This window comes from Mya arenaria, chromosome 4 (assembly GCF_026914265.1).
Source record: "Mya arenaria isolate MELC-2E11 chromosome 4, ASM2691426v1".
Taxonomy (NCBI): Eukaryota; Metazoa; Mollusca; class Bivalvia; order Myida; family Myidae; genus Mya; species Mya arenaria.
In genome coordinates this window covers 73,291,887-73,305,693 of record NC_069125.1, presented here as the reverse complement: position 1 = coordinate 73,305,693, position 13,807 = coordinate 73,291,887, and the positions used below count along the sequence as shown (strand labels likewise).

At 36.7% G+C, this 13,807-nt stretch overlaps 1 protein-coding gene across 1 annotated transcript; it reads left to right on the top strand.

The window, feature by feature from the left end:
• Positions 1–626: 626 nt before the first annotated feature.
• Positions 627–11,741, top strand: LOC128229808 (density-regulated protein homolog). The gene is made up of 7 exons (XM_052941628.1): positions 627–709; positions 4,309–4,419; positions 7,571–7,590; positions 7,772–7,862; positions 8,341–8,517; positions 9,063–9,202; positions 11,634–11,741. Exons 2-7 carry the CDS (start codon positions 4,314–4,316, stop codon positions 11,676–11,678), a joined length of 579 nt encoding a protein of 192 aa, XP_052797588.1. The 5' UTR covers positions 627–709; positions 4,309–4,313; the 3' UTR covers positions 11,679–11,741.
• The last annotated feature ends 2,066 nt before the right edge of the window (positions 11,742–13,807 follow it).

Sequence of the window (13,807 nt, the reverse complement as noted above, 5' to 3'; positions counted from 1 at the left end):
AAATCAATTCAAAGGGTTCAGTCTTCGTATGTTTCGCTGTATGACAAAGTTTTTTCCTGCATTTTAGTTCAATAAATTTATTTGTTCATAAGATGGCGGTCGATCCTTTTGGCGGTTTATGAGCTGTCCAGTATGGAAAAATAACTAAAATACGGCATTCTGAGATAAATGCCCATATATCAATTCAAACACGTGTTGTTATTATTTCTATACATAGTGAAACCAGGTTAATTGACCATTACACCGGAAACAATAGAACATAATATGTATTCCCGCTGCATGTTTCTCTATATTTTCCACTTATGTACTAAGCGATTTGAGCGGACACAAAGATCGGATGCGCAAGCGGACACATGGAAAAGATACAACATCACTTGTTCGGTTTGGACATACGCGGTGAGGATTGTTGCAGCTTCTAGAAATAGACTATACTTTATATATTTATCTTCTTGCACACTGAGTATTCTCGGTCAGTCTGTTGGTTTACATCGCTGAGCGTTGTTCATACTAAATAGTTAGAGCACATTTGTGTTTCTTATTTATCAGATCACAATAATGAACATTGAACTCACACACGAACGAAAAACAACAACAACGACAATCATATGTATGTAAGGTTACGAAATGACCAGATCCCGTTTTGTATAGTTGAATGTAGCCTTCATTACCGGTGCGTTTTCGTGTTAAACATTGATGATTTAATTTCAGGGTAAGATGTTAATTTTAGATTAATTTTACATATTTTCCCCAAAGTTATTGCTTTATACGTGACACAACTAGAATTATATACAAGATAAACCCCCAATATACCATGAACTACGTATATCTATCTAATTAAATTTGGAAGGTATTTCGGATAAAAATAATCGGATATGCTCGGTAAAGAATATTTAAGTATTTTTTGACATCATTGGTGTTCTCAAATCATTCATTAAGTTCCTTGCATAGTCTCTGTATCGAGGAGTATATTATTAATAGTATTTGCAGATTAAATAATAGATTTGATAAGTCTTGTATATAGGGGTTGAAAAGTCTTCAATATGGCTATTAAAATTTTTCAAATAGGGGCTGAAAAGTCTTTGATAAAGGGGTTAAAAAGTCAAAACAGTTAAGGGTTGAATTTTCTCTGAAATAGTGTTTGAAAGTCTTAGGGTTGAAATGTTTTCGTTTTGAGAAGGGTTTAAAAGGATTTGCCATATCAAAAAACAAAACAAAAATCCGTAAACATACAATTATTTGGACTACACGGATTTTTTTTCGTTTTTTGATATGGCAAATTGTTCAAGTACAAATTGTTTAGTATCAAAAGTGAGTAGTTATTTCGATCGGGATTCTGGGTTAAAGCGTTTAACATCTAGAAAATATCATAAAAACAAGAAATATTACCAGATTATGTTATTTCATATCAGTTCCATACATAAAAATGTCATATCCTACGAATAATTATGAGTTTGACGTGTTTTTTTCATTTCTTGCTGTCAAAACATATCGATATATACATGAAGGGCACCTGCAAGGCTTCAGGGCACAATTCTTAAACAGTCCGAACATTTTGGCCATGGCCGAGTTGTTACGATTGTATTTACTAGGTCTATCTCGAAGCTTGTGGGAGGTGGTCGAGTTATTACAATTGGGTCGAGTTGTTCCACTTGGCATAATTGTTGTCTGTGTCAGTCAACTTTCGTTTTATTGGAAAGGTAAATAATGTGTTTTAATGCATTAAATGCTTGTTTTGTGCAAAATAACTTTTCACTTACATAAAAAATATGAATATAAACCTTTATGATCAATTTAAACCATAAAATACATCACTTAATACAATTTCAATATTTTTCAAAACACCCCCGGTTTTTGCACAAACCTGTTTAGACGTTAGGGATTGGAAGAATCCCGTATAACACGTCTATAATTTTAGACTACTCCCTGGGATAGCGTTTTAGTTATCTTGATGATGTGTACAAACTGTAATAACGTTACTGTTTTGTTCGTAGATGTTAAATAATGGACATGTATTTCAAAAGTAATTTTTCGGACAAAACTTTTAGATTTTTGTGTATCAATTGTTTAGTCAATACTTTTAATGTCAAAGCACCCGACCGATCAGGTTACTGTCAAGGAATTTTTGCTAGCCCAAGACCAAAATATTTAGACTCGGGTGTTGGGCTAGTGGATATATGACGAAAAATGAATATGGCGAAGCACACTCGCACTATTTTATTGATTTATCTTGACATTAAATGTACCATCACCTTTTAAAGCTAAATTTATGAAATGTATCTGTTAATTGGACAAGACTTAGTGTTCTACTACTGAGTTCAAGAGATTACAGTTCATTCTCGGCTTGGGCAATAGTCACTTGCAGCACTAAAATTTCACTATTTTTCACCGCATTTTGCATTAAATGTGAGTCCAATTTCAAACTGTATTATTGACTTCAGGTTGATACAATCATGTTTTTAGCTCGATTATTCAAAGAATAAGGAGAGCTATACTACTCACCCAAGCGTCGGCGTCACCCCTTGGTTCAGGTTTTGCGTGCAAGTTAATATCTCAGCATCTACTTGAGGTATTGCATTGAGACTTTATACAATGGTACTCAACAAACCAACCTACTTAATTAACCAAGTTAGATAACTCTACTTTGCATTAAATGTAGAAAAAAGGCCTTTATTATTTGACTTAGAAATTCTGGTTAAGGTTTTGCGTGCAAGTACACATAGGTTAATATCTCAGCAATTGCTTGAGGTATTGCATTGAGACCTGATACAATGGTACTAAACCATCCAACCTACTTAATTACCCAAGTTAGATAACTCTAGTAAGCATTCAATGCAAATAATTGCCCTTTATTATTTGACTTAAAAATTCTGGTTAAGGTTTTGCGTGCAAGCACACATTGGTTAATATCTCAGCAACTACTTGAGTTATTGCATTGAGACTTTATACAATGGTACTCAACCATCCAACCTACTAAATTAATCAAGTAAGATAACTCTAGTTTGCATTTAATGCAAAATAATTGCCCTTTATTATTCGACTTAGAAATTCTGGTTAAGGTTTTGCATGTAACCACATTTAAGTCAATATCTCAGCAAATATGTCATGTATTGCATTGAAACTTTAGATATGTATTCCCAACTATATAACCTACTAAATTAATGAAATAAGGTCACACTTTTTTGAATATAATGCAAATTATGGGCCTTTATTATTTGACTTACAAATTCTGGTTAAGGTTTTGCATGTAAGCACACATAGGTTAATATCTCAGCAACTACTTGATGTATTGCATTGAGACTTTATAAAATGGTACTCAACCATCCAATCTACTTAAATAATCAAGTAAGATAACTCTAGTTTGCATTAAATTAAAAAGAATGGCCCCTTTTTTATTCGAAATAGAAATTCTGGTTAAGGTTTTGCATGTAACCACTTTTAAGTCAATACCTCAGCGAATACATCATGTATTGCATTGAAACTTTACACACAGGCTCCCAACCATTTAACCTTCTTATTTAATCAAGTAAGATAACTCTATCTTTCATGTTATATAATTTTTTCCCCTTTATTATGCGACTTAGAAATTCTGGTTAAGGTCTTGCATGTAAGCACACATAGGATAATATCTCAGCAACTACTTGATGTATTGCATTGAGACTTTATACAATGGTATTCAACCACCCAACCTAATTGAATAACCAAGTTAGATAACTGTTTTTTTGCAAATAATGGCCCTTTATTATTACTTACATTACAATTCTGGTTAAAATATTGCATGTAACCATATTTATGTTAATATCTCCGCACATCATATATTGCATTGAAATCTAATCTAACAAACAGTGATCCATGCATGTTTCGCCAAAACTTTTCAATCCTTACACTGAAAAGCGGCGGAATAGTCGAGCGCGCTGTCTCTGTGACAGCTCTTGTTAAATGTGTAATGGAAAATACTTAATGACTGTTTGTGAATCTAAAATGGATTAAGCATAAATGATAATTAAATAATAAAAAAATGACACAAGAGTTATACTTGAAAGGTGCCAGGGAAACTTAAAAATGTCTATGGTTAAAAAAAATTGACCATCATTGTGGCTAGTTCTTTGTTTATATATGGGAATAGCGTGGTTTTCATTTCTTAAAAACCACTGTTACAAGACATTGATCCAGTCTTTATGAATCATGAATGGTGTTTCCAATTACATGTCAATTTCTTTTATATATTTTCGCATTGCAACACTCACTGAGCATGATGATAATGTTAATGCACAAAAGATCCCAATGTTATTTTCTGATCGTTTGTTGCAGGAATCATGGCAGAAGCTACAGCTCCTCTAGCGGCTGTTGACCGTCAGTTTCTGGAGTACACAGGCCCTGTAGCTGGTGTCAAGTATCCCGTGAAGGTCAAGTACTGTGGAGGTACAACAGCTTCAGTGTATACACTTATTAGCTCCTAGGCATATTCATGTTATTGATAGGAGAAAACTACATAATTTTTGTTTTTAGCTCGACTATTCGAAGAATAAGGAGGGCTATACCACTCGCCCCCCGCGTCAGGTTAAAGTTTTAGAGCAAGTTTGGATTTTCACTTTTAACTCCAATATCCTTCATTCAATTTTCTTAACTTTCACACAGTTGTTCAGAACCATCATACAATGAGGTCAGAGAACTCTATAATATCCGTTATACAATGATGGCCCCTGATTGACTAAGGAACTTAGGAGTTTAAGGGCAGGTTCAAATTTTAGGACAAGTTGGGATTTTAATAAAAAAAAACAACTCCATTTCAACCCTAAATACAAATTATGGCCCTTGGTTGACTTTTTTTTTTTTTTTTTATGCCCCCGAAGGTGGGCATATTAAAATCGCACCGTCCGTCCGTCCGTCCGGCTCTGTAACTTTCCCTTGTATGGACAGATTTTAAAATAACTTGCCACATGTGTTCCATATACCAAGACGACGTGTGGCGTGCAAGACTCGTGTCCCTACCTCAAAGGTCAAGGTCACACTTAGTGTTTATTCACAATGGAGTGCTGCATATAAGGACATAGAGTATAGGTTGTCGTGTCCGGGCTGTAACTTTCTCTTGTATTGACAGATTTTAAAATAACTTGCCACATGTGTACCACATACCAAGACGACGTGTCGCGTGCAAGAATCTTGTCCCTACCTTAAAGGTCAAGGTCACACTTAGTGTTTATTCACCATAGAGTGCTGCATATAAGCATAGAGTATAGGTTGTCGTGTCCGGGCTGTAACTTTCCCTTGTATGGACAGATTTTAAAATAATTTGCCACATGTGTTCCACATACCAAGACGACGTGTCGCGTGCAAGAACCGTGTCCCTACCTTAAAGGTCAAGGTCACACTTAGTGTTTATTCGCAATGGAATGCTGCATATAAGGACATAGAGCATAGGTTGTTGTGTCCGGGCTGTAACTTTCTCTTGAATGGTCAGATTTTAAAATAACTTGCCACATGTGTTCCACATACCAAGACGACGTGTCGCGTGCAAGACCCGTGTCCCTACCTCAAAGGTCAAGGTCACACTTAGTGTTTATTCATAATGGAGTGCTGCATATAAGGACATAGAGTAAAGGTTGTCGTGTCCGGGCTGTAACTTGCCCTTGTATGGACAGATTTTAAAATAACTTGCCAAATGTGTTCCACATAACAAGACGACGTGTCGCGTGCAAGACCCGTGTCCCTACCTCAAAGGTCAAGGTCACACATAGTGTTTATTCACAATGGAGTGCTGCATATAAGGACATAGAGTATAGGTTGTCGTGTCCGGGCTGTAACTTTCCCTTGTATGGACAGATTTTAAAATAACTTGCCACATGTGTTCCACATACCAAGACGACGTGTCGCGTGCAAGACCCGTGTCCCTACCTCAAAGGTCAAGGTCACACTTAGTGTTTATTCACAATGGAGTGCTGCATACAAGGACAAAGGGTATAGGTTGTCGTGTCTGGGCTGTAACTTTCCCTTGTAAGGACAGATTTTAAAATAACTTGCTACATGTGTTCCGCATACAAAGACGACGTGTCCTGTGCAAGACCCATGTCCCTACCTCTAAGGTGAAAGATACACTAAGTGTTTATTCACAAGGGAATTCTGAATATAAGGACATAACAGTGTAGGTTGTCAAGTATGGGTGGTATTTTTTTATGTTCAGAGGAAATTTAAAATAACTTGCCATATGTATTTGACACATAAAGGCAAGATCAACTTTTCATGTACTGACCTTGTTCGTAGGTCAATGTCACATTCGGGGGCATTCGTCACATACTGTGACAGCTCTTGTTTTATTTCTTTTGACAGGCACATTTTTATACTCTTAACCAGATTTTCACAAAGGGAAAACAAGTTATATGAATGACTTGCATCATTGTTCCGAAGGGTAGTGTTAAAGTCACCTTATGTATTGAATAATTTTAGCTAGGTTTGACATATAGTGACCAAACTTGGTATATAGGATGAGTTAATGGAGATCTTTCATGGGATTGAGGCCCCTAGGATCAAGGTCAAGGTCAAAGTTACTATTAATAGAAAAATGGTTGGTATTGAATAGCTTAAGTTAGGGTTGACATATGTTGACCAAACTTGGTATATATGAAGAGTTTATAAAGATCTTTGATGAGATTGTGTTTTGGGCCCTGAGAGTTATGATCAAGGTCAAGGTCACTGTTGCTGAAAATAGAAAAATGGTTAGTACTGAATAACTTAAGTAAGGGTTGACATAGTGTGACCTAACTTGGTATATAGTCAAGTTTATGGAGACAATTTCATTGAATTGCCTTTTGTCCCTCTAGGGTAAAGGTCACTGTTACTATAAATAGATTACTGTTTGGTACTAAATAACCTAAGTTATTGTTGACATACTGTGACCAAACTTGATATGTAGGAAGAGTTTATGTAGGACTTCCATGGGATTGTGTTTGGGGCCCCTAGGTCACTGTTACAAAAAATAGAAGAAAGCAGTTGAAACGGAATCTTTACTGCCAAACATTAAAAACCTGGTTTTGTCACATCGCGGTTCTTGTTTACCTTTAATTTGATTTTTTTATTGCTTTTGACAGGCACCGCTTACATCATTTTTGTATTCATATCTAAGACAAAGTGGCTTAGTCGAGCGGGCTGTTTTACGACAGCTCTTGTTAAATGACATTTTCTAGAATTGATTTTGCAGACTGATTTAGAGTGATTATTTACATTATAAAAAGTAAAGGAAATAGTGCTACTGGTGCCTTTTTATACCTAAATATATACATATATTTTATTTGTCATAACACAGAAACTTTTCAAGATATTTACATTTGTTTGGTAAAATCCTTCTGTCCATACACATCTTTATAATGATGATACAATACATTTTAATTGTGTTCATGTGAAGCAATCTGGTTGAAGCATATTTAAGGTACATTCCATGCTGAGAAAATATATAACTTTGGCCTCATCATGCTAAGCTATTGACAATTTGATAATTGATAATTGTTTCTTGTTACATTGTGTGTGAAAACAGTAATACTCATGTAGCTCTGTAATGTTTTATTTTTTTTATTTTCAGAGTGCAGTATGCCGATTGAGGTAAAAAAAATTTTTAAAAGAAATTTGTGAAAATATAACAAATAATTGCCTTTTGTTGAAGTTGTGCCTGGCTCAACATTTGATTTAGCAATATTATTATATTACTTTTTTGTAATTGTTGGAAAAACTGCTTGCCACATGTTAAAATATTAAATTATAAGACAAAGTTGACTTATTTCAGTATTGTGAGTTCTACCCTAACTATGAGAAGTGCAAGAAATGGCTGGAAATGCACCTTCCTGATCAGTTTGAAAAGCTGATGGTCCTGAGAGGTATCATTTCTATCAATCTTTACAGCAAAAAGGTACAAATCAGTAATAATGAACATCTTTGATTTCATAACATGAATGTTTTAACTCATAGGGCTATGACATTGTTAGTATTATATATTTAGTATTATAATTATGTTGTTAATGGCAATAGATAACTAACAATTAGAAATAAGAACAAATAGAAGAGGACTGGGGACCGGAAACCATGGCTTGTCTGTTGTATTTACAAGCTACCAGTAATAAAAAAAATAAAACATGTTTTAAATGGGGTAGTCAAATTCCTGCTGTAATGATATCCTTATTTATGCATGTGTATACTGAACTGTTCCGCTGGGTATATTAAGCTAGGTATTGAATGGTTTTTCTCAGTGTGCCTTTCATACAAAAACCTGTGTTTTTCACGATAGTTTGGTTCTTTCTGAATAAAAATGTCAAGACTTATAATGTCAACTGTCTAAGAATTCCCTTTATATGGCAGGTGAGGGTGAGAGCGGCGGTGATGTGGATGATGGAGAGAAGAAGAAGCGGCAGACCCGAGGTGGTAAGGGCACTGTCAAGGCCAGGAAGAAGGCTGAGCCCCTCGGTATCAAACTGGGCACAGCAAAAAGGGGCAAAAAGAAAACTGTGACCATTGTTATGGGTCTGGCCTCATATGGTAAGTATAAGGTGAGGGCATGTGAGTTTGGTTGCTGGTCACCATGCCGTATTAGTGGGTCTTCTCCGGTTTTCCCCACAACACAAGACCACACTATCTCGCAACATCATGCTAGTGAGAGTTTCTAGGCATAAGTTCATATAACTTTCTACACAATTGTTGAAAAATAAATCAAGTTTAAATTTAATTTCATTTAACTTGAAGAGCGTTAAAGTCCTATAGTTTTCGTCTTTATGTCATGGAACTCTAAAACTAAGACTATAACACTTTTATTGGTACTTATAACATCAGTCCAAGTCTCCTAGTTGCCATTAGTGACAACTTAACTTAGAAGTATCAAATTTGTTTCAAATTTTTAGATAATAACTTGTTCTCATGTAACTCAACCCTCCTTTTGAAATAAAAATTGACACAAATAAAAGGTAACAGGTTAATGGCACAGTAATTATTACATGTATCAGTAAATCTATTTTTATTATGGTGAAAATTTATATTCTTTACACATTTGTTTGACTCACATATCTGTTAACTCTTGTAATTTACAGAAATAGACTTGAAGGAGGCGAGCAAATTCTTCGCAAACAAGTTTGCCTGTGGATCAACGATCCAGGGGGAAGATGAGATCGTCATACAAGGGGACGTGAAGTTTGACCTCTTTGACATCCTTCCAGAAAAGTGGAAAATTGTACGTACCAGTCTTAGATTGTAACATAGTCACTGTTCGGTCAACGGTTATTTCAGTCTCAGATTGTAACATAGTCACTGTTCGGTAAATGGTTATTTCAGTCTCAGATTGTAACATAGTCACTGTTCGGTAAATGGTTATTTCAGTCTCAGATTGTAACATAGTCACTGTTCGGTAAATGGTTATTTCAGTCTCAGATTGTAACATAGTCACTGTTCGGTAAATGGTTATTTCAGTCTCAGATTGCAACAGTCGCTGTTCGGTAAATGGTTATATCAGTCTCAGATTGTAACAGTCACTGTTCGGTAAATGGTTATTGCAGTCTCAGATTGTAACAGTCACTGTTCGGTAAATGGTTATTTCAGTCTCAGATTGTAACAGTCACTGTTCGGTAAACGGTTATTTCAATCAGCACTGTCATGTTATAAACTGTAATAAGCTAGGTGTTCATGTTATCACATTTTATTAACCAGGTTTTCCAACGAAAACCGGGTTATTAGAATGAGGTTGTCGTTGGGCGGGCGGGCGTCAAACATTGGTTTCTGTTCAATAACTTTTGTTAGCATTGATAGATATTGATGAAACTTGGTGTGTAGGTAGCTTATAGGAAGAGCTAGCTTGGGATTGCTTTTGAGGCGGGTGGGGCTAAGGTCAAGGTCACTGTTACTAAAAATAGAAAAATGGTTTCTGCTCAATAACTTGAGTTAGCATTGATAAATATTGACAAAACTTGGTGTGTAAGTTACTTATGTGAAGAGCTAGCTTGGGATTGCTTTTGAGTGGGGAGGGGCTAAGGTCAAGGTCACTATTACTTAAAATAAAAAAATGGTCAAGGTCACTGTTACTTAAAATAGAAAAATGGTTTCTGCCCAATAACTTTAGTAAGCATTGACAGATATTGATGAAACTTGGTGTATAGGTAGCTTATGTGAAGAGCTAGCTTGGGATTGCTTTTGAGGGGGGTGGGGCTAAGGTCAAGGTTGCCTGTTACTAAAAATAGAAAAATGGTTTCTGCCCAATAACTTTAGTTAGGATTGATAGATATTGACGAAACTTGGTGTGTAAGTTGCTTATGTGAAGAGCTAGCTTGGGATTGCTTTTGAGTGGGGAGGGGCTAAGGTCAAGGTCACTATTACTTAAAATAGAAAAATGGTCAAGGTCACTGTTACTTAAAATAGAAAAAATGGTTTCTGCCCAATAACTTTAGTTAGCATTGACCGATATTGATGAAACTTGGTGTGTAGGTAGCTTATTTACAGAGCTAGCTTGGGATTGCTTTTGAGGGGGGGGGGTGGGGCTAAGGTCAAGGTCGCCTGTTACTAAAAATAGAAAAATGGTTTCTGCCCAATAACATAAGTTAGCATTGATAGATATTGATGAAACTTAGTGTGTAGGTAGCTTATGTGAAGGGCTAGCTTTGAATTGCTTTTGAGTGGGGAGGGGCTAAGGTCAAGGTCACTATAACTAAAAATAGAAAAATGGTTTCCGCCCAATAACTTTAGTTAGGATTGACAGATATTGATGAAACTTGGTATGTAGGTAGCATGTGAAGATTGCTAGCTTGGGATTGCTTTTGAGTGGGGAGGGGCTACGGTCATTGTCACTGTTACTTGAAATAGAAAAATGTTTTTTGCCAAATAACTTTTGATAGCATTGATAGATATTGATTAAACTTGGTGTATGGGTAGCTTATGTAAAGAGCTAGCTTGGGATTGCTTTTGAGGGGGGTGGGGCTAAGGTCAAGGTCACAGTTACTAAAAATTTAAAAATGGTGTCCGCCCAATAACTTTAGTTAGCATTGATAGGTATTGATAAAACTTGGTTTGTAGGTAGCTTATGTACAGAGCAAGCTTGGGATTGCTTTTGAGGGGGGTGGAGCTAAGGTCAAGGTCACTGTTACTAAAAATAGAAAAATGGTTTCTGCCCAATAACTTTAGTTAGGATTGATAGATATTGACGAAATTTTGTGTGTAGGTACTAGTAGCTTATGTGAAGAGCAAGCTTGGAATTTCTTTTGAGGGGGGGTAGGGTCAAGGTCACTGTTACTAAAAATAGAAAAATGGTTTCTGCCCAATAACTTTAGTTAGCATTGGTAGATATTGATGAAACTTAGAGCGAAGGTAGCTTATGTGAAGAGTTAGCTTGGGAGGTGGGGTCAAGGTCACTGTTCCTAAAAATAGAAAAATGTTTTTCTGCCCAACAACTTAGTTAGAATTGATGGATAGTGATGAATCTTAGTGTGAATATAGCTTATATGAACCTGCAGATTGAACTTGCTCATACAACAAATTAATTGGCTATAATTTCTGATTGCCCATAACAAAAACCTGGTTTCGTCGCATTGCAGCGCTTCTAGTTATAATGTTAAAGTGGTGTTTTATAATGTTTACTTTTTGATGAAAATTGTGTTATAACTGTATTTTCTTTCTAGATCAACGAAGATGACATTGATGATATTGGTGAAATCAAGAAATGAAATGTTTGCTACTTTTATTATATACAATTTTGACAGTATAATAAAATTCCACTGTGTTCTTTACTTGCATTTTATTCTCTTTTAAAGCTCTACTGATGATAAATGTTGGCCTGTTAGTCAGTCATCAAAATTTAAATGTTCATGTTTTTGTTCTATATGCACCATAAATCTGCAAGTAAAACATACTGCAAAATGCATTTCTCGTTATTCCACCTGGTGCAGTATAACCCAGTCACCATTTTCCTCTCGGCACATTTTTAAGGTAATAGTAGTAAGTACCTATTTGATGAATTTTAATATTAATGTTTGCAAAGGCCCAAAATCTGACCACAATTATGTTAGTTACGATACTTGAGCTATCAGTGTCACAGGAATGATAAATACCCAGGTCACTGCCTGTACAAAGGTGTGATGAATACCTCCTCTCCCTGCCTGGACACAGTGATGAATACCCCCACTTACTGCCTGGACAAGGGAGTGATGAATACCACCTCTCTCTGCCTGGATGCGGGAGTGGCGAATACCCCCACTCACTGCCTGGACGTGGGAGTGGCGAATACCCCTACTCACTGCCTGGACGTGGGAGTGGCGAATACCCCTACTCACTGCCTGGACGTGGGAGTGGCGAATACCCCCACTCACTGCCTGGACGTGGGAGTGGCGAATACCCCCACTCACTGCCTGGACAAGGGAGTGGAGAATACCCCCTTTCACTGCCTGGACGTGGGAGTGGCAAATATCCCCACTCACTGCTTAGACACGGGGGTGATTAATACCCCCACGCACTGTCAGGAAGTGGGACTGGCAAATATCCCCCACTCACTGCCTGAATGCAGGAGTGGCGAATACCCTACTCACTGCGTGGATACTTGTATAACATTGATACTTGTTTGCAGAACTATACTACATGGTCTTAATTTCATTGCTGTACCTTCAAAGAATAAGAAAATAGGTCAAGAGGTCACAGTCAAGGTTATCTATGATAACATTGATACTTGTTTGCAACATGATCCAAATGGTATTGCTGTAGCTTCAAAAAGTAGTTCAAGAGGTCAGAAACAAGGTCATCAAACTCCAAAATAAATATTTGTTTTCAGAACTGTACACATGGTCCAAATTTAATTGCTGTAGCGTCAAAAATAAGAGGTAGGTCAAAAGGTCACATTCATGGTCAACCAAGCACAATATAAGTATTTGTTTTCAAGCACAATATAAGTATTTGTTTTCAAAACTGTTCACATTGTCCAAATTTCATTGCTGTAGCTTTAAAAATAAGAAAGTAGGTCAAAAAGGTTGGGGCAAGCTTTTGCCCCAGGGGCATAATTTCAACTGCCTTGGTAGAGGGCCATCATGTGATGCTCCACACCAATTATCAAGGGTATGAGCCTTGTAGTTTGAAACAAGAAGAATTTGAAAGTTTGTTTTTATATAAAACTCTAGGAAACTTGTGACCCCTGGGCAGGGCCAGTTTTGACCACAGATGCACAATTTGAATAATCTTGATAGAGGACCACTAACTGATGCCTTAATACAAATATCAAGGGTCTGGGTCTAGGGGTTTCAGACAAAATATTTTCAAACATTTCCCTATATAAGTATACCAAACTTGTGAACCCGGGGCGTGGCCAGTAATGAACCCAGGGGCCTAATTTGAACAAACATTAACAAGCAATGATGCTCAGACAGTCGCAAGAATGACAGACCCTACACCATTAAATGAACTCTTCTGGCCTTTGGCCAATATAGCTAAAAATAACCTTTGGCCAATAGAGCTAAAAATCAACTAACCCCTTCAAACTCTTACTGGTTTTCGAAAGGAACCAACCTCTCATGGATATCTTACTACTGTACAAGTTTCATCAAGATACAATCAAAACTGAAGACTGTATTGTGTTAACAACCAATTGTTTACAGATGTACGGACGACGTACAACAGGCCAGCGCACAAGCTCTTCTGGCCTTTCACAAGCTGTTGATCAAAATGAAAGTCAGATGCCGCAACCTTCTAGGGAAGAAGAGATTCCTGTATTTTCCATGGAGAGAAGATATCCCTGTATCTTCCATGGGAACAAGAGATCTCTGTATCTTCCATGGGAACAAGAGATCCCTGTATCTTCCATGGGAACAAG

What these genes read in the sequence shown, in the direction of transcription:
- LOC128229808 (XM_052941628.1), top strand. Translation starts at nt 4,314, where the DNA reads ATGGCAGAAGCTACAGCTCCTCTAGCGGCTGTTGACCGTCAGTTTCTG. An exon ending in TATGGGTCTGGCCTCATATG is followed by an intron (nt 8,518 to 9,062) that starts GTAAGTATAAGG and finishes TGTAATTTACAG; the next exon opens with AAATAGACTTGAAGGAGGCG. An exon ending in TTCCAGAAAAGTGGAAAATT is followed by an intron (nt 9,203 to 11,633) that starts GTACGTACCAGT and finishes TTTTCTTTCTAG; the next exon opens with ATCAACGAAGATGACATTGA.